This window comes from Prunus dulcis, chromosome 4 (assembly GCF_902201215.1).
Source record: "Prunus dulcis chromosome 4, ALMONDv2, whole genome shotgun sequence".
In the NCBI taxonomy this organism is placed as follows: domain Eukaryota; kingdom Viridiplantae; phylum Streptophyta; class Magnoliopsida; order Rosales; family Rosaceae; genus Prunus; species Prunus dulcis.
The window spans coordinates 2,526,050-2,549,224 of NC_047653.1; the positions used below are offsets into that span (position 1 = coordinate 2,526,050).

General features: G+C 38.6%; 5 protein-coding genes and 2 long non-coding RNA genes across 7 annotated transcripts; 3 read left to right on the forward strand and 4 right to left on the reverse strand.

The window, feature by feature from the left end:
* Positions 1–212: 212 nt before the first annotated feature.
* Positions 213–7,168, forward strand: LOC117626060 (transcriptional corepressor LEUNIG_HOMOLOG-like). Its single transcript, XM_034357702.1, has 18 exons — positions 213–436; positions 544–627; positions 781–878; positions 1,282–1,394; positions 1,487–1,683; positions 2,108–2,147; positions 2,234–2,342; positions 2,863–2,909; positions 3,079–3,165; positions 3,536–3,610; positions 3,750–3,803; positions 4,000–4,147; positions 4,723–4,832; positions 4,933–5,082; positions 5,722–5,877; positions 6,051–6,167; positions 6,278–6,484; positions 6,801–7,168. Exons 2-18 carry the CDS (start codon positions 593–595, stop codon positions 6,945–6,947), a joined length of 1,890 nt encoding a protein of 629 aa, XP_034213593.1. The 5' UTR covers positions 213–436; positions 544–592; the 3' UTR covers positions 6,948–7,168.
* A 359-nt stretch (positions 7,169–7,527) lies between these two features.
* LOC117625998 (30S ribosomal protein S5, chloroplastic) lies at positions 7,528–9,898 on the reverse strand. Its single transcript, XM_034357609.1, has 2 exons — positions 9,081–9,898; positions 7,528–7,991 (listed from the first exon to the last, which is right to left on the reverse strand). Exons 1-2 carry the CDS (start codon positions 9,767–9,769, stop codon positions 7,742–7,744), a joined length of 939 nt encoding a protein of 312 aa, XP_034213500.1. The 5' UTR covers positions 9,770–9,898; the 3' UTR covers positions 7,528–7,741.
* A 437-nt stretch (positions 9,899–10,335) lies between these two features.
* Positions 10,336–13,330, reverse strand: LOC117624431 (B3 domain-containing transcription factor LEC2). Its single transcript, XM_034355673.1, has 6 exons — positions 12,642–13,330; positions 12,482–12,556; positions 12,118–12,218; positions 11,955–12,001; positions 11,763–11,836; positions 10,336–11,157 (listed from the first exon to the last, which is right to left on the reverse strand). The coding sequence occupies exons 1-6, from the start codon at positions 13,200–13,202 to the stop codon at positions 10,525–10,527; spliced, it is 1,491 nt and encodes a 496-aa protein (XP_034211564.1). The 5' UTR covers positions 13,203–13,330; the 3' UTR covers positions 10,336–10,524.
* Positions 13,331–13,845: 515 nt separating this feature from the next.
* Positions 13,846–15,198, reverse strand: LOC117624432. Its single transcript, XR_004585316.1, has 2 exons — positions 14,972–15,198; positions 13,846–14,362 (listed from the first exon to the last, which is right to left on the reverse strand). It is a non-coding gene; the product is annotated as an uncharacterized LOC117624432 (long non-coding RNA).
* Positions 15,199–16,362: 1,164 nt separating this feature from the next.
* LOC117624433 lies at positions 16,363–18,208 on the reverse strand. Its single transcript, XR_004585317.1, has 2 exons — positions 17,919–18,208; positions 16,363–17,746 (listed from the first exon to the last, which is right to left on the reverse strand). It is a non-coding gene; the product is annotated as an uncharacterized LOC117624433 (long non-coding RNA).
* Positions 18,209–18,608: 400 nt separating this feature from the next.
* Positions 18,609–19,621, forward strand: LOC117624974 (late embryogenesis abundant protein, group 3-like). The gene is made up of 2 exons (XM_034356523.1): positions 18,609–18,818; positions 18,902–19,621. Exons 1-2 carry the CDS (start codon positions 18,690–18,692, stop codon positions 19,481–19,483), a joined length of 711 nt encoding a protein of 236 aa, XP_034212414.1. The 5' UTR covers positions 18,609–18,689; the 3' UTR covers positions 19,484–19,621.
* Positions 19,622–21,336: 1,715 nt separating this feature from the next.
* Positions 21,337–22,604, forward strand: LOC117626053 (late embryogenesis abundant protein 76-like). Its single transcript, XM_034357693.1, has 2 exons — positions 21,337–21,526; positions 21,622–22,604. Exons 1-2 carry the CDS (start codon positions 21,386–21,388, stop codon positions 22,387–22,389), a joined length of 909 nt encoding a protein of 302 aa, XP_034213584.1. The 5' UTR covers positions 21,337–21,385; the 3' UTR covers positions 22,390–22,604.
* The last annotated feature ends 571 nt before the right edge of the window (positions 22,605–23,175 follow it).

The following is a 23,175-nucleotide window of genomic DNA, read 5'->3' on the forward strand; positions in this document are numbered from 1 at the left end:
TTTCGTCATCGCATCACCACGGAAAGAAATTTTAAGATGTGACCGTCACACCGTGCTAAAAATATCGAGTAGAAATTCTAACTTGTTCCAACGGTGTAGATTTGGTGGCAAAACTAGTGAGTTGGGGAAAAGCGCGGTGGGGTGAGACTATTTGGGGCACAGCAGGACAGGTGACAACTCAGAGTGTAAAACTGGAGCGAAGGTCCATTGCATTATGTACATAAAACCTCACGAGTCAGTGAGTCACCAAAAGCTCTCGTTTTTTCTCTCTCTATAAAAAACCAAATTTGTTGTTTGTCCCTTTTCTTTGGGTTCCCTTTTTGCATGGCGCTGTTACACCTTTCTTAGCTCACTCAAAGTGCTCTCTTTCTCTCTCTATCTGGCCGTTTCCTCTTCTTCTTCTTCCTCCTTTAAACCCAACTGGGTTTATTTTACTGTAATTGCTCATACTCATTGATTTCCACCTTGGAATTCCTCTTTGATTGTTTTCTATCTCTGTGTTATGTGTTTTGCGGTAACTTAAAGTTTTTCGTGTTTGTGCAGTTCCTTTTTGGAGGGTGGTAAGAAGTGAAGGTCGTTTTGGGAGGTGATCATGGGTTCAGGTCAGCACTGGGATGCTGAAAAGATGTGAGTATATATTTTCTCTCAGTGCTTACTTGTCTTCACTTTGAAATAATATATATATATATATATATATGGTATGGGTTTCGTTTTCGTTTTTGTTTTCTTTCTTTTGGCTTTTAATTCGTAATCTGTGTGTATTTGATTTGAGGGTTATAGGCTTGATCTATATTTGCATGATTATATGGTGAAAAAGAATATGCACAAGACTGCTGCAGCTTTCAGGAAGGAGGCTAATGTCTGCGGCACCCCTGTTGGTAGTACTTTCGCTGATCAAATGCCTCTGCTTTACGCTTATTTGTTTTCATTGAATGAATGTACTGTTGCAATGGAAAATGAAATCTTGATGTGTGTAGCTAGAGAGTTGCTATCTCAATTTGGTTGGTTATATTGGTGAGCCTACATTCTTTTAAGAAAGAGAAAATCGAGGAAAATTGTTGCATATAGTCTCACAATTGTTTGGTTTTTGAATAGAATGAAACCTCAGAATTTTGTTATTAAATTATGCTCTTCGACTATGTTGAATGGTCTTGACTTCTAAACTTTATGATACTTATTGGTCTTTTGGATTATGGATAGATGTTTATAGTTCTGCCATAACCCAAAAGTTGATTGATTACTGTTATAAATTATAACTGGGAGGCTCCTTTGTGTTTTCAGTCATTAATACTCCCGACGGATTCTTACATGAATGGTGGTCTTTATTTCACGACGTATATGCCGCCAGGGAATTGAAGCATCAAGAGGCGAAGGCAGAAGCATCTCTAGTTAAGGTGGTTATTTTTGCTGAACTGCTTTGCCAGGTTTTTGTCTTTTAGATGGTGCTTCCTTTTATTTATAGACCTATTTTTAATTTTATTTTCAGGCTATGCAAACGAGAGAGAATGAAGGACAAAATAAACGTCCAAGTGTGACACACATAGCAACAAACAAACAGAGGCCTCCACAATTTGATAAGGGTACTAGTTCAAGAAGGCAGTCTACTGGAGATTTTTGTCCCAGTTTACATCCAGTTGATGTCAATAAATTGAATGTCTCAAAGCCAGTTACAATCAATTCAAGGTATTCATTAATATGTTTTCAACTCTGCATTACTTTATAACAGGGGCATATCTCATTTGAACTCATTTGTACAGTTCATTTGATAACGTTTTCAACTCTGCATTACTTTCTCTCTTTTCTTATATCTGTTTGATAACGTTTCGAAATCTTATTTTCTGTCTTTTAATTCAAGAGATAAAAGGGAAACAGATAAAAGAAAAGAGAGAAACGAAAAAAGAGAAGAAAAATGAGGGAGCTAAGGAAGAGAGTAAAAAGTATAGATAAATTAAAATGATAAATTTTCTTTAGTTTTTTATTTTTAAATTAAGAAGTGTGTGAAGAGGAAGGAAAAGATTGAGGACATGGGTGATTACTGTTGATTGGCTTTGTCTAAATCCAGAGCTTTTTTTTCTTCTTTTACTGACTTTCTCCATTCCTGTGTCAGTCATGTGCTGCAACAATTTCCCAATCACCCTCAACAGCAGGTACTGAGAATTTTGTCTACTCTACCAATCCACTCTAATAAGAACCCCAAATTGATAAAGTTTGCATTGAAATTTTAAATACTCAGGTGGACGACAGCAGAAATGTCATTAGCGTGGGCAGGACCATCAGCATGGACCGTACGCTTTATGGATTGAGTAGTGCCATACTCCCAGTAACTGGAGCTCAGGATGCAGGTTTGTTAATGTTATTGGGGTTCAGCACTGTGAAATAGATATCAATCCACTCTATAGTATATGCTGTTATTACACTGACAAGAAGATAAACACTTTTAGGATTTCATTGTTCTCTTGATCACCATGATTCCCTTCTACATATCTACTACCTCCTGCTATGATTTGATCTGCCACCAATGCTGCATATTCTTTGACCATCTGTCTTTATGATATTTGTGGGACATTTAAATCATGTTGCTTACTTTAAGTGTTTCTTAGAATACCAGTATTACTTCTTCTTCTTTTTTTTCAAGGTTATCTTGAAGCAATCATTTGATCCTCGAATTCAATTTGGTTACATGATACAGTTCTTTTTTATTTTTTTATTTTTTAAAGTCATCAAATCTGGCACTTTTGCTCTGTTTAACTGGGCATGAAGGTTGAAAAACATTTTAAGGTGGAAACGTAATCATAGAAAAAGAAATGCGTTATTTGATTTATGTGATGAAGGTGCCTGATTTCGTTCAGTTTACGTTTTCAGGCATGGTTGTAGTCAATCCTGGAACACGGCATGTAAGGCCCTTAACAGTAAGTGGTCTGTAAGTTCTTGTCCATCGGAACTATTTTAGCATCATTTTTAGGTTATATACCATTGCAGTTTTTAATTTCTGTCTTCTTCCCTAATTCAATCTTTTGATTCAATATTCTTAATACTTCATCTGAAGCTGATCATATCTCCCCTGGTCTGTTTCACCAGGTATTAAACTCAGCTTTGCAGGCCCCAAACCATCAGCAGCAGATTCAGACATTGACAGCAGAACATCAGCATCCGGTTTTGGGTCAGGTATAATGTCACATGGAAAACTGACGTTTGATGCTGGAAGTTACGCTTAAAGAGCATTAATGGGGAAGGATGGAAAGGTTGCTGTAAACAGTGGCTAATAAATTCCAGTTTGAATTGCAATGTGAAACTGTATGGAATAAGTTTGTTGTACCATCACATGCAAAACAATCCTTCAAATACAATAAGTATATGCTTTTGGCATGTTGTCTTTGTACTTCTCAACCTATCTGATGCTATTAACTAAAAGCTATGAAAAGGAACATTTTGTGCAAGCTAATTTTCAAATATACAGTTAGTAGTTTTCAGTAGATGTTTTACTTGAAATGTTTACAATCCTTTTCCTGTTGAAAACGAATTGTCGATGACTCAGATGATTGGCCAATGGAGACCAACTGCTGCGTACCAACACCAACATGATTGGCCTCAGCAGCAGCAGTTACTAGAGGTTGGGCAGTAACCCTGATTGTGTCCTTTGCTTTGTAGGAAAATTCGTTGTTAGTACTTTTTCTTGACTTGGTTGAAGGTGTTCACATGCATTTTTCCCTCTCAATTATCTCTCTCTATTATTATCGTTTTAAAATCAGAATGACAGAAAGAGGAGGACAGCACCATTTTTGAGAGCTGGAGGCATCCCTTTGGTAGGTCACACGCCTTACAATACATGAATACGTTCCCTTTATCACATGACATCAATATTTGTGAAAATTTAATGAATACTTTGATTTTGGGGACCCTTCATCACTTTTTATGGATGCTTCTTTGAAACGTATTATTTCTTTGGGCTTTTGTTAGCCAGCATTTTCCTTAATTTCTTAATGGAATCCTAAACCACAGGGTGATATTAATACTAATGAAGAAATACCTGTGGAAGCAAATGCTGAATCTTTCTTGTCCTATGGTGATGACAATGCTGATGGTACAAACACTACTTTCAGATTTATAAAACGTAGAGCTACAGCTTGCAACACAAATGAACAAAAAGGTACTTCATTTGGATTAGAAAAATAATAACACTTTGTACTTAGTATTATCCAATGCTATTCATGTTATGAAAATATTTTTGAGGTGAGATTTACAACATCTATATTTGTTATACCAAGGCTCAAACCAAAAATTCGTTTTTCTTTTATTGTTGCATAATACCATAGGGTTTGAATTAGAAATCCTCAGCTGCCAGTTCCAGTCCATGTATCTGCTCCCTCAATTTTCTTTTAGCTTCACACACTATTGCATTTTCATGAGGTTTTAGTACTCTTGTTCACACTTCATTAGATTACTGAATTGGCACTCTATTTAGTTGTCATCTGTTTATATGACTGTTTGCTTCTGCTTCTATTAATATTAATAAGATCATCTTTACTTAGAATAAAATAGTTAGGCGAATTTGAAGAAAAGGAGACACAAACATTGATTATGACCTTTATATATATAAAACGTTTAGTAAAGATACAACTTAGTGGAAGGTGATACCAAAAAGCACAAATAGTTCTGCCTGTTAACTGACAAGAAATAGGTTGAGAATTTTTCATGAACATTACTTTTGTTACCAACTGCTAGGCTTCACATTTGAAGAAGTTGGTTGTCTCCACTCAAGCAAATCCAAGGTTCTATGCTGCCATTTTTCATCGGAAGGGAACTTGTTAGCTAGTGCAGGGCATGAAAAAAAGGTCACTTGATAAATCTATAATGTTCAGTTTATCATCTTCTTAGTCAGTATTTTAGTTGTCTTTTTATGAGTTTGTTGCTGATTTCATCATCTGCTGGCAGGTTCTGATTTGGAACATGGAAACCTTCGATTTTGATAAAACTTCAGAAGGGCATTCTCTTCTCATTACAGATATACGGTTTCAACCAAATTCAACAATTTTTGCAACATCTTCATTTGATAAAACTGTGAAGATATGGGATGCAGCAAGAGTAAGTTTTTCATTACCATTATTATCTGAATCTTCTTTTACCACTAATTTCTGTCTTATAGTGCAAAATTTCTTTGGCGGTTTTACCTTTTTTTTTTTTTTTTTCATTCCCTTTTAGTTCTCCTCTTTTCTCATATATATTTCTCCTGTACAAGGAAACAGTCAAGACCCTACCCGAATATGGGTATTTGTGTAGTTATTCTACATTAACATCTTGCAACTGGATGAAAATTCTATATGAAACACCTACAGACTCTTTCTAGCTGGTCATATCTCATGTTTGGTATATGTCTTATAGTATTTGAGATATTTACCCTTCATATTGTAATTCATTGTTGCAGATTACATGCTTGATTTCATATGCATGATTGCTACTTGGTTTAAAAAGATATTTCGTTATGGCAACATTCTGACTGTATAGCTCAACTTGTCTCAGTTTGATTGGGGATCCTTGCCTAGCATATGAGTTGAACATATGAGTGCCCCAAGCCTGTTAGGCCTGGCTAGTCTTTGTTCTCTCCCTACCTATGTCTTCTAGACTCACGTGTCTTTATAATCCACCTTTCTTTTGAAGTAATGATAAACAAAATATCATTTGACACAGATCAATGATCTTTGGTACATCATTGTGTTATTGTAGTCGAGCAAATCGTTATCCAAGCTTTTAGGGCACACTGGACAAGTAATGTCATTGGATTTCCACCCACGGAAGGTCAATCTCCTTTGTTCATGTGATAATAATGATGAAGTCCGACTGTGGGATATCAACCAATGTACTTGCACAAGCATCTTTAAGGTAATAATATCTTGATTATTGCATTTGTTGTAGTATAATTGTTGCATCTGAGTCATTTCATGTTATGATCCACTGTATTCTAATTCTTAATTTGAAGATGATGGGTAGACAAGTTTCTCTTGGACTTTCATCCATCAAGGCCTTACCTGAATCTCCTCGTGGACTAACTGCAGGGAGCAACTAAACAAGTCAGATTCCAGCCTCAATTTGGAAAATTTTTGGCCACTTCATCAGGAAATGGTATCAATGTATTTGATGTTGAGACTGGGAGTCTCAAGTTTTCCTCGAAGGTAAGCCTTAAGATCATTCATGCGTTTTACATGCTCCTATAGCTATTGTCAATGCATCTAGATGCCAAGTTCTTGCACAGTTTACTTGATAGAAAGAAAACTTATTTCAGGGATCCGGACATGTCAAAGATGTTGTTTCACTTTGCTGGGATACCAGTGGGAAGTATCTTGCCTCTGTTAGTGAAGACAGTGCAAGAGTTTGGTCTACTGCGTCAAACGGAAAATGGATACATGAACTGAAATCAAATGGCAATAAATTCCAATCATGTACATTTCATCCTGGATATCCACTACTCTTGATCATTGGTGGTTACCAGGTAACTATTAATACTTGATGTAAATTGCTGCTGGGAATTTGGTGAGGCTGTTTGTGCCTTGTGTCTGTACATGAAAACGGGGTTCTGCACTTTCATCGTTTAGTGGGATATTAGCATTGGATACGTTGAAGGAAAATGAAAACAAGGTTATTTATTTTGCTAGAATATGAAAGTATTAGGATGAAAATGTTTTTAAGAACACAACGGGTAGTGTTTATTAAGCTGCATTATGACAAGTATTTGAGCCTTTGGTTTTTATAAGGATGTTAGGAAAATGAAATTTGGAAATGTTAAATGATTGGTTTGTTCTTGGCAGTCCCTGGAGTTGTGGAATCCAAGTGAGAGCAGCAAAACATTGACAGTTCCAGCGCACAAGGGGCTAGTTGTTGCACTGGCAGAATCCCCAAAGACTGAAATGGTTGCCTCAGTGAGCCATGATCAGTGTGTCAAGCTATGGAAATGAGAGACCTACCTGTCAACGCCACAGCGCCTGCATGAGGAAAATATGGAGAATATGTAAATTGGGAATGGAAAACAAGCCAAAGATACAACTTCTGTTAATGACCTGCCTTATTATAGGAGAGAACAGGTCAAGTCAATTATACCTTAATCTTTGTCATAGGCACAGTTGCACTCTTGAATTTACAAAATTCAAACATGGCCAGCATTAAAAAAGGAGGCATGCAGCCATGGTTGTTTTCTGAAACATATATATTATTTAGTTGAAGTTAAACAAGTATATTTCCAAAGAGTACTTTGATGTCTTTTTTCCTTCTTTTTTTGAGAGTTTGTTGTCAATTTTTTTGGAAGCTTATGGATATTTTCTAACAAAGGATCACTGTAATTTCTGATCAACCATATAATCATCTTAAAACGTTCATTTCGTGAAAACAGTTTGCTAAGCTTCGGAGTAACATTTTTCTTTATCATCCTCACCCACAGTCAATTTCTCATCTCTTGGTGAGATTAGGATTTTACCATGAAACAGTAGAGTATTTTGTGCACGCATTTTCAGGGCATGTTTCCACAAAAGACATCAAGCATTAGAAATTATGCCTCGGAATTCATATCAAGCTGAATGGGATTTTCTTAATCAAACCCAGGAAACATGTTACGGCTATGCCTGGTTTTAGATAAATCAAAAGCTTGTGATGGAAAACAAATCTAAAAGGAGAAGCCTGCACTGCAAGAATTTTGATGTATTAAATCAATCTACAATGCAGAACTGCTTTTGCTAGTTCTATTCTATCACTTGATTCACTTCCATAGCTCTTCCATGGGGATACCACGTTCCCGAGCCACATCACTAAATTGCCGCATTTTCTGGATACCAACTACAGTCGCTCTGGCATTGTTCAAAGCATTCTTGCTTCCCAGTTGCTTTCCTAGAGCATTTTCTACCCCTGCCATTTCGAGCACGATTCTGACAGAACCTCCAGCAATAACTCCAGTACCGGGAGACGCAGGTCTAAGCATTACCTTGGCTGCTCCGTAATCTCCCTCAGATCTGCGATTCATCAGGTCAACAAAATAGTGAATGCAAAAATTGACATGAGATGATGTGATGCTGCATTAGAAGGTATTGGCATTGTAAATTACAAGTGCTATGATGCCTATATAATAATAGATTTTGGAGCTCAAGTTTAAGAACATCTCATGCCATGGCTCTATTTCAAAAAGAAATTGGGAGCACATGAGAGCACTCCCATTGACAATTATTACCGTCAACTTTTAGGAGCAGAATATAATATAAACAGTTCCTCCCAAAGAGGAGAATGAAGATAGCTTTCTCTACATAATGTTTTTCCATCTATGATCACATAAGGTATTGGCCTTGTAAATACACGTGCTATGACTGTTGCAGGCAGCACAGCGCCCACACACAGCACGCCAGCATTTCATCGAACACTGGAGGGCAATTGTCAGAGAGCATCCACACCTCCAAGGAGTCAATGCAGTCGATTCAATGATAAATTTTCGACCTTCAGGGTCAACTGACCCCCTTTGCCCCTTACCGCATCCACCAGTGCTAAAACCTTTGAAGTCTTGTACTTAAGTGATTCACCAAAATATCAACCATAAGACTACTCCTTCAAGTATAGCTAGCATGCAATGTGAGCAAACTTCAAATACCAACCAAATTCATCTCCTCATATTATCTCAGACCTCAGACACCAAAATTTAATCAATCCTCATCCTGTCTAACATATTTCAAATTCTGATAGGCAGTCTCATACTAAAAAGCAGGGCTCCACCCACAAAAAAATGCAATTACATTCAATTCCAAGTTCTACAAAATCCTAAATGCAGAAGCGTCCAAACCACCAAATGACCAAGAGGATCAGTTTCACACAGTTCAAACACCAGGTCGTCAAAATAAATCCAACTCAATTGTAGTAATGACCATAAGTAGGCTGAAAGCCAAGTATTCGGTCATTGACACAGTGAATACTAGCAAGTTGGGCATTCATAAAAAATGAAATAACATTCAATTCCACACTCTTACAATGAAGTGCAGTATTTTCAACACCACCAAAGATCAAACACACAATTCAAACAAAAGTCAACCAAAACCCAGAAGTAGAAATGGCAATACCTATGAGGAAAAGTGAGGTACTTAGTCATGGGCACACTGATAATGTTCCTTCTAGCATTCACAGCAGACTTTTGAACCGCACCAATAACCTCCTTGGCTTTGCCAACACCAACACCCACTTGGCCCTGCTTGTCACCGACCACCACAATAGCTCTGAAATGCAACTGCTTGCCTCCTTTAACCACCTTGGTGACCCTCCTCACCTGAACCACCCTCTCCTCAAACCCATCTCTGATCTTCTCCTTCTTCAATTTCCCAAAAGCACCTGTCTTTTTTACGTTAGAGTCCATTACGTAGATGTCATTGCCCAGAACGCTCTCGCCACTGTAGGCTGGACCGTACAGCTCCTCGTAAGCTGCGGCGATCTCGTCCTCGGTCTCAGACGACTCGTCGTCGAAGGAAGGTGGGGGAACGAAGCCTTCTGGGACCTCAGGGGGCTCGAAGACTCCGTCAAATTCGGGGTCTTCGTTGTCGAAGAAGGAGGTCTCGACGTCAGCTGCTGCGGCATTGAAGATAACAGTGGTGGGTCGTGACGAGGAGGTGGAAGAGAGGAAAAGAGAAATGGGTCTTTTGGGTTTGGTTATGGAGGTGGTGGCAGCTGAGAAAGGGGACAGAGAGAGGCGTGGAGAGGTGTGGAGAGAGAGAGAGGAGAGAGAAGAGAGAGATGAAGAGCTTGTGGACATTGCCATGGTGGAACTGTGAGAGTATGATTGGGTTTCAGAGAAGGCTTATCTCTAAAGGCCACAGCTTGGAGGATGGAGGATGAGTCATCACCTCATCGCCAAGACGACGGTGAGATGTATATGATGTTGCAAATTGTCAGTGGCACGTTATACGGCTAGTCGTTTTTCCTTTATACGACGTGTCTTTTTCACAGCGAAAACTGTGATTGCAATTTTTCTTCTTCTTATTATTTCTTTTCTGCAAGTGAGATGGAGTACTTTTATAGTGGGCTGGATAGACAATATGCCGGCCCAATCTCAGCTCAGCCCAACTCTACAGCCTAACTCTCCAGATCAGCCCATTTCACAATCATAAGCTCCTATGATAAGGGAATTTTTACGTAAAGGGGTGTGTTGAGGGTTCAATCCTGTCGTTCAATAATAACTTTACAAGTTATTGGAACGGCTAATAAGAGGGGACAATTGAAGAATTCTCTTTAATTTTATGGTAATTTTCATAAACTTCCGTAGTTTGTACCTTGAACTTGTGGAATTTAGCCACACACAAAATATTAATACGTAAAAGAGACTAATTTAAGAAAGAATTTAATTTTATTCCACCGAGGATATAATTGACATCACATAAATAATTTGATTTTCCTATATCTTCTCCAACACATGAAACACTTCGTAAAATCATGTGCCAGTAAAAGGAAAGTCAAAAAGTAACAAATTACTCAACCATGCAATGCAATGCAATCAAATGTTGTTCAGCTCCTCCACTACGACTTGTCGTCGTCCGTTGTTATGCTGCCGTTATAATCAAAAAGACAAAAGTCATCACAATACTTATAGCGATCAACTTCCGGGAGTGTCCCAAGGCCTTTGTAGCAGTCATCGGTCTCAAACTGATCATCGTTTGCCATCCTCGTCATTGCTCTCCTCTGTGACGGTGATGGTGATGGGGCAGGCTCGACCCCTGCCAATGTAGATGGTTGCGTAGAGGTTTCGATATGTCCAATGGCGTCGTTAGCTTCCTCACATTGTATGTGCGGCGAAGAAGCACACGTCATGGACAATGCAATTATGGTGTTAGCTTCTTGCTCTTTCTGAAGTTGTTGTACAAGTAGTGCTAGAGATGATGATGATGCATCTTCTTCATCCCTAGCTACATAGGTATACGCCAAAGGTGTAGGTATGTCAGCGGTAGCGTTGTGGTTGTTGCTATAGCTTTTGGCATTGGTGTTGGTGTTGGCATCGGCGTAGTTTGGGTTGGAGTCCGGAGTGTTGCCTTCGGCGGTGGTGTTGCTGTTTGAGTTGTTGGCTTTATGGTCGTTGTTGTTGTTGTTGTTGTTGTTGATGCGTGAGGGGGGCTTGGCATGTATTGATCCTGCTCTCGTTTCTGTGGAGATGTACTGTTTCCTCAGCATGGAAGTAAAAGAAGCTTAGTTAAGACAACATTAATTGAGATAAGCAACATGAATGAAATCTATATGCAACATGCAGAATTAAAAATACAGTAAACATTGACAGTTCAGATCTGTGTAAGATATGACTTCAGTTCATATTAATGGTCTTGCCATAAACTCAAGAGATTTTCTCCTTTTGGGAATATCATTATTATTATTCTCTTTTGTAAAAGGTTACATGAAGACGAGCCAAAGCACCAGTTCTAGTCTTCTATTCTGTAGTATTAAAGATGCTCTTAGGCTGTCTTTTGTATAAGGCAGGTCCTGCCAAATAACTGGAAGCGTTTCTAAACTCTCAGGCCAGTCAGGTGCAAAATACTCGTGTTATTGCCAACACATCTCCATCAATAGCCTTCCTTTTTTTTTTTTTCATACATGAACCTTTCCATTTGGTCTTATAACATGTACCTTCACAAACTATCCTCCTCAAGATATAGTCATCGTAATGGAAAAAGATAAGCTCAAACAAGCTCTTCAAATTGTATTCAATTTTCAAAATCCCATTTTAAAATGCAACAGGTTTTGTTTTAAGGAAGAAAAGAAGAACTCACAAGGTTCTTGTCTTCATCCTCCAAAAGACAAATACAATCTCCCACCTCCAACTTGTGTTGCTTAACAAAGTCGCCTGTTGCATTAAAAAAATGGAAACTCTGGTTAGTAAAGTGAACATATTTGCACGATTGTCAAAGAGAGTAACCCAAAAGCAATGAGATTTATTAGCAAGTGTGTCAGTTTTTTTTCACCTGTGTTCTCTAAGAGGTACATTCGACTTTTGTTATTTGACCAATACCTGTGTTAGTTCAACAGACAGAAAAAATGGCTTCAATTAAGTGGCAAAAAACTCTTGCTATAGATGGGCTTGCTTGCCATTAAAATATTAACTTATAGTAGTGTCCATACACTTACTTATACTTCAAGCCCCACTCCTGGTCAGAATATACATCTCTGATCATCAGCTGGATGCCTTCTTTGTCAGAGAGCATTGGAAGGTTTTCCTCTGCTTCTTTCTGCGAATGAGATGGTAGAACACGGTATTAGGTCAGCTTGGACGATATCAGAGAGTTTCATTTCTTTTAATACAATGTTCATAAAAAGATGAGGAGAATCATTTTGCTGTAGTCAATAAGAGTAAATCAAATCAGAGTAAAGAAGTAGGTTGGTTGGCCCTTTTACTTCTTTCTCTTTCCCTTAGAAAAACAAAAAACCAAAAAAAGGAGTAAAAGGAGTTAAAGCCAAACAAGCGGAGATTTTACAGGCAAACAAACATCACCTTTGGAAGGACAATCCTGCCCAAAGATCCAACATCACTGTTCTTCAACTCCTTCTTAAACATCACTCTCAGTTTCTGTAAAAGAAAAAACAAAATACACAGAATTAATAATGTAAAGAAACACATGCAAAATTCAGATTTGAGATCACAAAATCTACACCTTGTTATCCGGCGTGCAGAACGTGTAGAGGTGTCTGTTGATGTTCTGCATATCAGTACCAGCACCAGACGACGACGTGGACATACTTCCCTGATCATCATCCTCATTCCACGGAAATGGAGCATGCCTCCTTGAAGATGGAGAAGAAGACTCAGAAGAAGCAGCAGCATTGGCATTGTTTCTGCTCAAACTGAGACTCCTCTGCCTGGCCATCCTTCTCTCCTTTCTCGCCGCCTTGGAGACTAATGCATCCAGAGTCCATCCTGATCTGGCCAGGCTGTCCTGCTCTGTGGACACTACCACATTTGGCTGGCCACTGACCAGGAACGGATACATGGGCTGACCGGCCTGCTGATAAGGATATGCATATTGGAATTGCAGGCCCGGATTTGGTGCTAGATACTGTGCCGGATAACAATAGTACTGAGTGGTTGAAGGACTACAAGTTGTTGAAGGGGGACAGCTCATTGGTTCACAAATGGACAACTGTGAATGTTGTTCTTGGGGAACGGAGGTTATGGTTGATGTGGAGGGGATGGAAGGTGGGTGGAAGTTGTCCATTTCCAGATTTGTGAACACAAAGAGTGTTTGTTGACAGTGAGGGTGGTCTTTGGGTTGGTGTTGGTGATCAGAGAAGGTGGTGGTGGTATCCTGGTTTTATGTTAGTGTGTGTGTGTGTGTGTGTGTGTGTGTGTGTGTGTGTGTGTGTGTGTGTGTGTGTGTATAAGCTGCAGGCTATGGGGAAGCTGGGAAGCTTGGGATGCTGCCAATGGAGAGAAGCCAGGTGTGGCAAGAGAGAGAGAGAAACACATAAGGCGGTGCGGGGGAGTGGGCAAGGAAAGAGAGAGAGATAAGAAAAAATAAAGATAAACATAAAGAAAAGGCCGAGGAGGAGGGCCAGTGAGTGAGAAAATTGGGGTGAAAGAAAGAGAGAGTATGGGATGGAAGAGTAGGAGCTGTCAGATGGGGTGGAGTGAGTGACAAGTGGCCGGAGGCTGGTGGTTTTGGAAAACCCATCTGACCAGTCTGTGAAAAGAGAACAGAATCAGAGAAATGGTAGACAGCAGAGAGGAGAGGCTTCAAACTTGGCGCCTCTTATGGTTCAAATGTGGCAGACTTTCCTTCTGTCGTACCACATTTCTTCCTTCCTCTGCTTCTCTGCCTCTCTGAAGACTCACTCACACTCTTTCTCTCTCTAAAGCCAGCATCCCAAGCGCCTACCAGCCTTAACCTGCAACAAATTATAAAATGGAAAAGTTATTGGAGTGCTATTTTCAGGGACGATTTCCTCTCTTTGCAACCAGGCTTCATGGTGTCTCATATGACAAGTGCTATAAATGTCACATAAGACAAAATGAAGCCCAACATTGCAAATTAAGACCTTCCCCAGAAATACCACACCAAGAACTCAACCTCTTGATTGTTACATTTTATTTTAATTTTTTATATAATAAGATTTTTTTGTTAGGGGGTTAGGTGTCGTTTTAATTTATTATATACGTTTTAATTTTATGTAATGTTAGGAATGTGAGTAAAAGATTGTTATAATGTTGGGAATGTGAGTAAAAAGGAGCAGCACAACCTGATGAACTCGAGGGATTTTGAGTTTTCATTTTCATCTTAACTTGAACCACTTCAAGTTCATGATCTGATACCATGTCTTGCTTGCTTGTCATTATATCACCCACAATGTGAGAAATGAAACCGCCTACGAGTCCATCCTGCATCAAAAACATTTCATCTTTACAATCTTATGGTCACAGAAGCATGATTCGTTCTATGCAGAAAATGCATACATATAGTGCCTTCCACTATTCTCTTAAACTGAAAATGGTGTCAAGCATTTATAAAATGTAATGAATTGTAACTGATAATAATATTAATAATAATGGAAGTTAATATTTATCCCCACAAGTTTGTCATATCTGTATACGCTAAAGAGGAAACCATATATCCCTTTGGTTAAAAATGGAAGCAAATTAAACTTAAAATTTTGCCACTTTATGATCTTTCTTTCTTGGGTATGATTTTGATATCTTACCAACTCCAATCCATAAGGTGATGTGAGGTAATAGAAAAAAAATTTGAAACAAGACCACAGGCAGAACCTATAGATAATAATCTAAGCATAGAAGGTAATCCAAACAACACATAAACAAACTGGGGATCCTAATAGAGGCCTGATAACTGTTATACAAAATTCACACACAGGTACCTGCTGAAGAAAAAAAATCATTTATAATATCATAGCAGCAATGCTGAAAGAAAATTAACAACCTTGCCAGAAAAAAAAAAAGCCATATGATGCAGTATTGCTGCCTAGTACTTACAGGGTTAGCCACAGAATCACTGTGGTATTCACTTTGACTAGGAAGCTCCATGACAATGAATTGCTTCTATACTCATCACCAGAGTGAAAATTTCAACTGCTTCTGTTATAAATGAAGAGAAGGTTTGATAGCAACAACGGGGAAGAAAAACTTGAATACTGAATTGTGAAGAGACCCTAAGACAACTAGGATTTATATAGAGGTGATAAAGAGATTCGACAAAGCTTCATGCATATAGATGTCGATCATGGAGAAAAATCGTCAACCTGCAGAACGTGGAATCATACAGAGGTGATAGAGGTTCGACAAGCTGCATGCAAACCAACACCTGCCCCAGACGGTTATATAGATGGCAATCATGCATAAAAGCAAAACGCTTAACCTTTGAACATGGATTCATATAGAAGTGATAAAGAGATTCGACAAAGCTACATGCAAATCAAACATGCCTAGGTGATTACACCTGCCCCAGGAGGTTATATAGATGTCGGTCATGGAGAAAAACGCTCAACCTGTTCAACGTGGAAAGAACTTATGGTCGAAAAAGACAAATTGGGTAAGTAGATCAATTTATCATTTATGTTCCGTCCTCTTTTAATTTTTTTCATAATAAAATTACGAAAGCATCGCATAAGAAAATGTACACGTACAAATCTTACCTTAAAAACAAGCAACTGAATGTAGTTTGGCCACCCAATTGGCCTTCATTGGCTTAAAATACATAAACTTATCTGAAGTCTTAACCTGATATAACGATAGAGAACGAATACCAATATGGTTTAAGCGCATTAGTCAAGAAAAGTTTCCAAAACTTAAGAGAAGGTAGGCTAAATATACCATGGACAATTTAAAGCATGATTGAAGACATGTACAATCAATAATGGTGCTATATGGATTAGCTCATCAATCTCCTGAAAATCAGAGTTCAGACATGGAAAACATCCAAAAGCTACAACGAGCCTAATATCACAACACTACTTAATGGTTTGAGAAAGTTATCAAATTAAATGAGGGTTGTTATCCAAACAAAAGAATAAGATTTCTAACTTGGTTCAACACTAATATTTGAACTTCTAGTTATACTTCATTTCTTTGAGAAAATGAATTTGAGTTCAATATAATGTTACTTATGCTAGATACTCGACAAAGCTAACAATATGAGTAAGACATTTATGATAAATGGCAGCACAGAAATTAGCATTTCGTGATCTCCTGTAAATCAGATATTCATGACGGACGGAAGTGCAATATGAAGTGAGGCTTAATTCCTTTCAGAGGACAATGAAGAAGGAAAATGCAACATCATCCTTCATGTTATAAGGATATGTCCAAATGGTTTTTACTCAAAAGTGCTATTGATAAGACTTCTTTTATTTCATAAGGATATCTTTATTTCAATTTTATTTTTTTTAATCATGATGTAAGTTTCAGGCAAAATGCTAATCTTGGCAAGTGATGCTGATTGGTCCAATGCACATTTTGTTGGCTCTAGATTTTGAATTTCAAGTGCTACTCATTGTTCAACAATAACTATATCAAATCTTCAAAAGACAGAGATCTAGACCAACATGGCTACTTATTCAAATCTGCAGGGACAACAGAATCTGAAATCCCATAAGGGAAAAAGTGAGGATATTTTGATATTATTAAAGTTCATTACAAACTACCTACAAATCATCCTCCTGCAGTTAGATACTATACAGTTCTACCACATTCAGTAAACAAAGAATGATAACACAACCAGGACAAGGCATTAACTATCATGAATGGTAAAATGCTATAAATTTTAATCACACAACTATATGGAAACCTACATATATCGTTAGAAGTCAATCCTGTTCAAATTAAGCAACTGATAACTGAAAACAGAAACAACATTGGTCAGAGTCTTGTTGGCACTTCCAATATAAAAACACGAAGGGCAATGATTCACAGATGTAAGTTTCCTTTACTGAACTAAGGTAGTCATGCCTCATACTGAGGCATGTAAATATGATACTTGCAGGAGATGACATGAATGCTATGCAAAACTATTATGGAACTAATGAATACATAAACGAGTCAGGGAGGGGTAAGCAACAACTTTATCGTGAACAAACAATATGAACAATTTGAATGGCTGAAGATGGCTTCTCCTCTCTTAGATGCATTGCTTGTATCTGCAGCACATGCATGAATTCCAGCCACAACCACTATTGTTTTTACAGATTTTCAATTTTTCTTTTAAAGACAGTACAATTGGAAATAACTACTATTGCCCATCAAATGTCTTAACAAAGACTAGATTTGTCATTGCCTGACATGAGCAGCCTGTGTTCATACGCTTATTTCAGTAATGCAACATTAACAAAGATGAGGTCAACTTAGAAAGCCAATGCTCTAGTTAACTGAATGTCACCATAGTTTTCCAAGCAGTGAAAGTTTTTGGCATGCAGGCAGGATCAATAAAGGGTTATAGTCAAAGATTTTTCTAGAAAACTAATACAGATGATGGAATCTATAAGAATAAGCCTGCAATTACTATGTTCATGCCAAGGTGCAATATTTGCATTCAGATTCTTCCAATCCAGGTGAACAATACAAGTTCAGAATTCCATTAAGCTTCACACACAGGCTAGTAGGTTAGCACATATAAGGCTAAACACGTCTCATAAATCAAGCTAACAAATCAATCATGAGGCATAGGAGGTAAAGAAGTGAGAGCGTTAGCCCAAAGGGGTGATACTAGAGTGCGGAGTAATGAGTTAGGATTACGATAGGTACAGAGTTCGATTCCTGCCAATGTGAAAAACTAAATAAAATAAATAAGAGAAACAACAATTTATATGATAGAGGAGTCTCTTTTTCCCAATTCAACCATCTAGGGATTAGAATATGATGAAATCGTAAATTGACATATTTGCACATGTGATATTTGAGTAAAAGCAAGAGAGAATTTTGTCAGAACCTGAAGATTGCAGTTCCCAAATTAACCTCGGTGGTAGCAGTCGTAACGGAAATCGGGAAGAATATGCCCCTATCCCGATTGGCATTTTGCCTGACTGACTGACTGAAACCGTCGCCCCAGTAAAAACAACTGGACAACAACCACAACACACACACCCTCTTCAAAACGTGACATCATTTTTGACCCTTCACTGAATTAATTGGTTCTAATTAATTTCCAACCTGTTCTCTTCTCTACCTTCCAAAGCAATCTCAATTGGTTCCATGTCACTTTTGCCACCTAATATTGAATCAGATTGGATGACTCAACCCAATCTGATCTGATCATAGTGCCTTACTTTGTAGACTAAATATGTCAAGTTGTGACCAGTTCTTGTACCCTAAAAAAAAGGCCTAAAAGAATTTCCCAAAGCAAATCTTTTATTTTTGATAGCTTTCGACATGGATTGGATTGAAATGAAATGAATGCCCCAAACGTTTGAAGAAACAAATAAATGGGCTTCAAAACTATAGCCCAAGCACAAACGGGGCCTGGAAGCACCACTGACAACAGTAGCCAGAAATTATGTCGACAAGGGAGGCTGAAGAAGATGTAACTATCTCAGCTCCCCACCAACCGACTACTACACGTGTCGAGCAACAAGGCTCCCACCTTACCCTGCCCAAACTCGTTATAACATGCAACCCCAGAAAGAGGTGAGATATTATCAGAAACCAACGTCGACACAGAAGAAAAGAAGGGGAAAAAAAAAAAAACACAAAAGAGCCAAACATGGCAGTGATTTCCCTAGCCAATAATATATCAAGGCCTTTTCCTCAACCCTCTTCCTCAATATCTCACGGATATTCCTCTCGCAAAGTCTCCCGGGTCTGCTTCACCTCTGCCTTCAAATTCTCCGGGGTAATTAATTTACACTAACACTCTGTTTCTTCATCTCATGTAGGCATGTTTAATTTCAATGGAACTTATATTTTGAATTTCAGGGTCGAAATGCGTCGGAAGAGAACAGGGGATATTATTCAAGGGTTGACAGCAGGGGATATGCCGACAAGAACTGGAGGAAAAAGGAACGAGACGTGAGTAGGAAGGCAAAAGAAACCGTGGAAGATGGCCTGGAAAAAAGCAAGCAAAAAGCAGAGGAAATCAAAGACGCAACCAATGAGTATGCACAGGGCGTAGCGCAGACGGTGGCAGATAATACAAAACAGGGAACAAACACAGCAGCCGAGACAGCAGAGAGCGCAAAGGAGAGAGCCAAAGAGTACGCGTACGAGACAAACAAGAAGACCAAAGATGTGGCGGGGACTGTAGTGGATCAAGTCAAAGAGGGGACTAACAAGGCCGCAGAGACGGCGAAGAGTGCGAATGAGAAGGCGAAAGAGGGCGCGTTGGAGGTGAAGGAGAGAACAGAGGATGCGGGGCAAACGGTGGTGGACAAGGTGAAGGAGGGGACGAGCAAGGCGGCGGAGACGGTGGAAACGGTGGTGGAGAATGTGAAGGAGGGGACAAGCAAGGCGGCGAAGGCGGTGAATGATACGATAAATCCTGATGGGAAGAAATATTGATGTTCTGCTCTGTGAATCTGGTTGTTGATGGATTTATTATATAAAAACTGCAAATTGGGTCTTTTCCTTCAACCTCTGTAATGGCATACACCTATTTCAGTAATGGAACATTAACAAAGATGATAACTTTTTTGTCAACTCAGATGGCCAACAATGCTCTAGTTAACTGAATGTCACCATTGTTTTCCAAGCAGTGAAAGTTTATGGCATGCGGGACCAGTAAGGATTATAATTTATAGTCAAAGATTTGTGTAGAAAACTAATACAGATGATGGAGTCGATAAGAATAAGCCTGCAATTTCTATGTTCATGACAAGGTGCAATATTTGCATTCAGATTCTTCCAATCCAGGTAAACAATACAAGTTCAGAATTCCACTAAGCTTCACAGCCTTGTAGGTTTGCACATTTAAGGCTAAACAGGTCTCCTAAATCAAGCTGACAGATCAATTAGAGCATGAGGTATAGGATGTAAAGAAGTGAGAGTGTTAAGCCCAAACGAGTGATAGAGGCAGCGTAATGAGTTAGATTACGATAAGTTAGATTACGATAGGCGGGGTAATGAGTTAAGATTACAATAATGTTTTAGATTACGATAATAATAAGAGATTACGATAGACAGGATAATGAGTTAAGATTACGATAATATTTTAGATTACGACAATGAGAAGGAGTAGAGCCAGGGGACCAATGTGGTCCCAAGGCCTCACTCTATTTTTTACCTCTTTTATTTGTATATTATATATCATATATTATATTAGTTTTAGGATAATTACTCTAAAATAAATTAATATATTGGGTTCTTTTTGTCTACAAATAAACCGTAAAATTTATTGATCTCCCTTCTACTCATCTCTCCCTTAAATCTTCTAGGTTAGTTTATGATATTTGCAATATAAACTCCTAAAATTTTAACCTTTTTTCCTCTTCCTCTTTTGTTTAAAGCTTTGTGAATTTTTTATTTTCCTAATTTTTATTTATTTATGAGTTGAGTACCTTAATATTGCACTTTATGAACTCTTTTTTGTTTTTCATTTCTTTTCTCTGTTAGAATATAAATGATTAATTTTTAAGTCTTTAATAGTGTAGATGATGAAATTAGTATTTAACCAATTTAAAATATGAAAGTCATAATAATTAATTTATGAAGAAAATACAAGTTTTATGAAGGGTCTCCTCTAATATGAAATCCTAGCTCCACCACTAATAATAAGTTAGGATTACGATAGGTACATGTTTCAATTCCTACCCATGTAAGAAACTGAATAAAATCAAATTAGAGAAATAACCATTTATAAAGAATGATTTATCTTATATAAAAACCCCATGAAGAGTAAAGTGGAAAACACAAATCTTGAGTGGGGGTCTATTTTTCCCAATTCAATCATCTAGGGATTAGAATATGATGAAATTGTAAATTGACATATATTTAACGCAACCCAATATAACCATATCGTTAATCTACGAAGTTATCCAATTTAATCCAATACTAGATATTAAAAATGTCCTAAAAGAATTTTCCAAAGCAAATCTTTATTTCATCGGTGGTGGTGTTTATCAAATTATTTTTGAAGAAACAAATAAATGGGCTTCAAAAATAACTTGAGCTAGCGTTACAAACATAGCCCATAACACAAAGGACCTTACCATTTCGGGCTGTCCAAGATTTGATCTGGCCCATATTAAGATTTTATCATCGGACTACTTAAGAAAGAAGATGTTACATGTGTAACTACCTCAGCTCCCCACTAATTGACTATCACACGTGTCGAACAGCACGGCTGCCACCTTTGTCTGGCCAAACTCGTTATAACATGCAACTCCAGAGAGCGGTGAGATATGATCAGCGACCAACGTTGACACAGAAGAAGAGAAAAGAGAAAGTGAAACAGAGCAACCAAACATGGCAGTGATTTCCCTAGCAAGAAATGTCGTCTTCAACCTCTCGAGGTCTTTTCCTCAAGCCTCTTCCTCAATCTCTCTCAGATATTCCTCTCGGAAAGTCTCCCGGGTCTGCTTCACCTCTGCCTCCAAATTCTCCGAGGTAATTAATTAATTAATTAACGCTAACACTGTGTTCCTTCATCTCATGTGTATAGGCATGTTTAATTTCAATGGAACTTATATTTTGAATTTCAGGGTCGAAATGCGGCGGAAGAGAACAGGGGAGATTCAAGGGTTGACAGCAGGGGCTCTGCCGACAAGAACTGGAAGAACAAGGAACGAGAGTACGGGTCTGTTGACGTGAGTAGGAAGGCAAAAGAACCCATGGAAGAAGGCCTGGAAAAAAGCAAACAAAAAGCAGAGGAAGTGAAAGACACAACCAAGGAGTATGCACAGGAAGCGAAAGAGAAGACAAAGGGCGCAGCGGAGACGGTGGCAGAGAAGGCAAAACAGGGAACAAACAGAGCAGCCGAGACAGCAGAGAGCGCCAAGGAGAAAGCCAAAGACTACTCGTACGAGTCAGAAAAGAAGACCAAAGATATGGCGGGGACTCTAGCGGATAAGGCAAAAGAAGGGACTTACAAGGCCGCAGAGACGGCGGAGACTGCAAAGAAGAAGGCGAAAGAGGGCGCGTGGGGGGTGAAGGAGAAAACAGAGGATGTAGCCGAGACGGCGGAGGAGAAGGTGAAGGAGGGGACGAGCAAGGCGGCGGAGACGGCGAAGGATAAAGTGAAGGGGGCGTGGGGTGCGTTGAAGGAGACAGGGCAGAAGATTAAGGAGACGGTGGTTGGGGCGCCAGGTGAGGAGGTGGGGGTTGGGTTTTTGGATGAGGACACTAGAGACAGTGAAGATGAAATTCATGTTGATGTTGATGGTGATGGTGTGGCGGAAGGGAAGGTGGTGGGTGCGGATGTTGTGGAACGCAGGCGGCGTGCTGCCAATCCTGATGGGAAGAAACATTGATGTTCTGATCTGTGAATCTGGTTATTGATGGTGGATTTAGGTTCAAACAATCCAGTTTTGACTTCTCCATATCATCAGCATGGTTTATCTTTTTGTAAAATCAGAAAGAACTGATAATAATACTCCATTGAATCAGTTTCTTGATCACAGTGACATGTGTTAGCCTTTATATGCATTTACAATATAAAAACAGCAAATTGGGTCTTTTCCTTCAACCTCTGCCACCACCTTTGAAGCACTCAAGAGATATTCTTAGACTAGTTGGCTGGTAAAGAGACATTGTAATTGATTAAAGATGGGATTTGAGGTGGTGCCAATGCAGGTTTTACGAAGCTTTCAAAGCTTTTCCCCTTCCCCTTGAAGGAAGGATTTACAGAGCGACATAGATTGATGTGCAGTGCAGCGCAGGGCAAAGCAAACATTTCATTTTTTTCATTACATAAACCATCATCCTAAATAGAAAGAGTATCTGTTGAATTGAAAGCAAACTCGTCATAAACTCATTTTCTAATTATTATAGTGTCCACTAAACATAATTAGTCACTAAAATATTTCAACTCCATGCATTTATTTAATTATTCTCTTGCCATGTCATCACCCAGTTAGGTGAATTAAATGACTTCCGGCAGCAGAACGAACCATAATAAGCCCACGTGCCATTATAAAAACCTGTCGTTTTGTTCTGTCCATTAATCCAGACGACATGTTTAAAATGGCCAAATAGTGTCGCTGGATTTCTATAACTGAGTGATGTGTTTTAATCTTCACCGTTGGTTGGAACTTGAA

What these genes read in the sequence shown, in the direction of transcription:
- LOC117624431 (XM_034355673.1), bottom strand. Translation starts at nt 13,202, where the DNA reads ATGGACAACTTCCACCCACCTTCCATCCCCTCCACATCAACCATAACC. An exon ending in GCAGGATTGTCCTTCCAAAG is followed by an intron (nt 12,219 to 12,481) that starts GTGATGTTTGTT and finishes TCTCATTCGCAG; the next exon opens with AAAGAAGCAGAGGAAAACCT. An exon ending in AGGATGAAGACAAGAACCTT is followed by an intron (nt 11,158 to 11,762) that starts GTGAGTTCTTCT and finishes CTGAGGAAACAG; the next exon opens with TACATCTCCACAGAAACGAG.
- LOC117624974 (XM_034356523.1), top strand. Translation starts at nt 18,690, where the DNA reads ATGGCAGTGATTTCCCTAGCCAATAATATATCAAGGCCTTTTCCTCAA. An exon ending in CTGCCTTCAAATTCTCCGGG is followed by an intron (nt 18,819 to 18,901) that starts GTAATTAATTTA and finishes TTTGAATTTCAG; the next exon opens with GGTCGAAATGCGTCGGAAGA.
- LOC117625998 (XM_034357609.1), bottom strand. Translation starts at nt 9,769, where the DNA reads ATGGCAATGTCCACAAGCTCTTCATCTCTCTCTTCTCTCTCCTCTCTC. An exon ending in TACCTCACTTTTCCTCATAG is followed by an intron (nt 7,992 to 9,080) that starts GTATTGCCATTT and finishes GATGAATCGCAG; the next exon opens with ATCTGAGGGAGATTACGGAG.
- LOC117626060 (XM_034357702.1), top strand. Translation starts at nt 593, where the DNA reads ATGGGTTCAGGTCAGCACTGGGATGCTGAAAAGAT. An exon ending in GGCATGTAAGGCCCTTAACA is followed by an intron (nt 2,910 to 3,078) that starts GTAAGTGGTCTG and finishes CTGTTTCACCAG; the next exon opens with GTATTAAACTCAGCTTTGCA. An exon ending in TGATCATTGGTGGTTACCAG is followed by an intron (nt 6,485 to 6,800) that starts GTAACTATTAAT and finishes TGTTCTTGGCAG; the next exon opens with TCCCTGGAGTTGTGGAATCC.
- LOC117626053 (XM_034357693.1), top strand. Translation starts at nt 21,386, where the DNA reads ATGGCAGTGATTTCCCTAGCAAGAAATGTCGTCTTCAACCTCTCGAGG. An exon ending in CTGCCTCCAAATTCTCCGAG is followed by an intron (nt 21,527 to 21,621) that starts GTAATTAATTAA and finishes TTTGAATTTCAG; the next exon opens with GGTCGAAATGCGGCGGAAGA.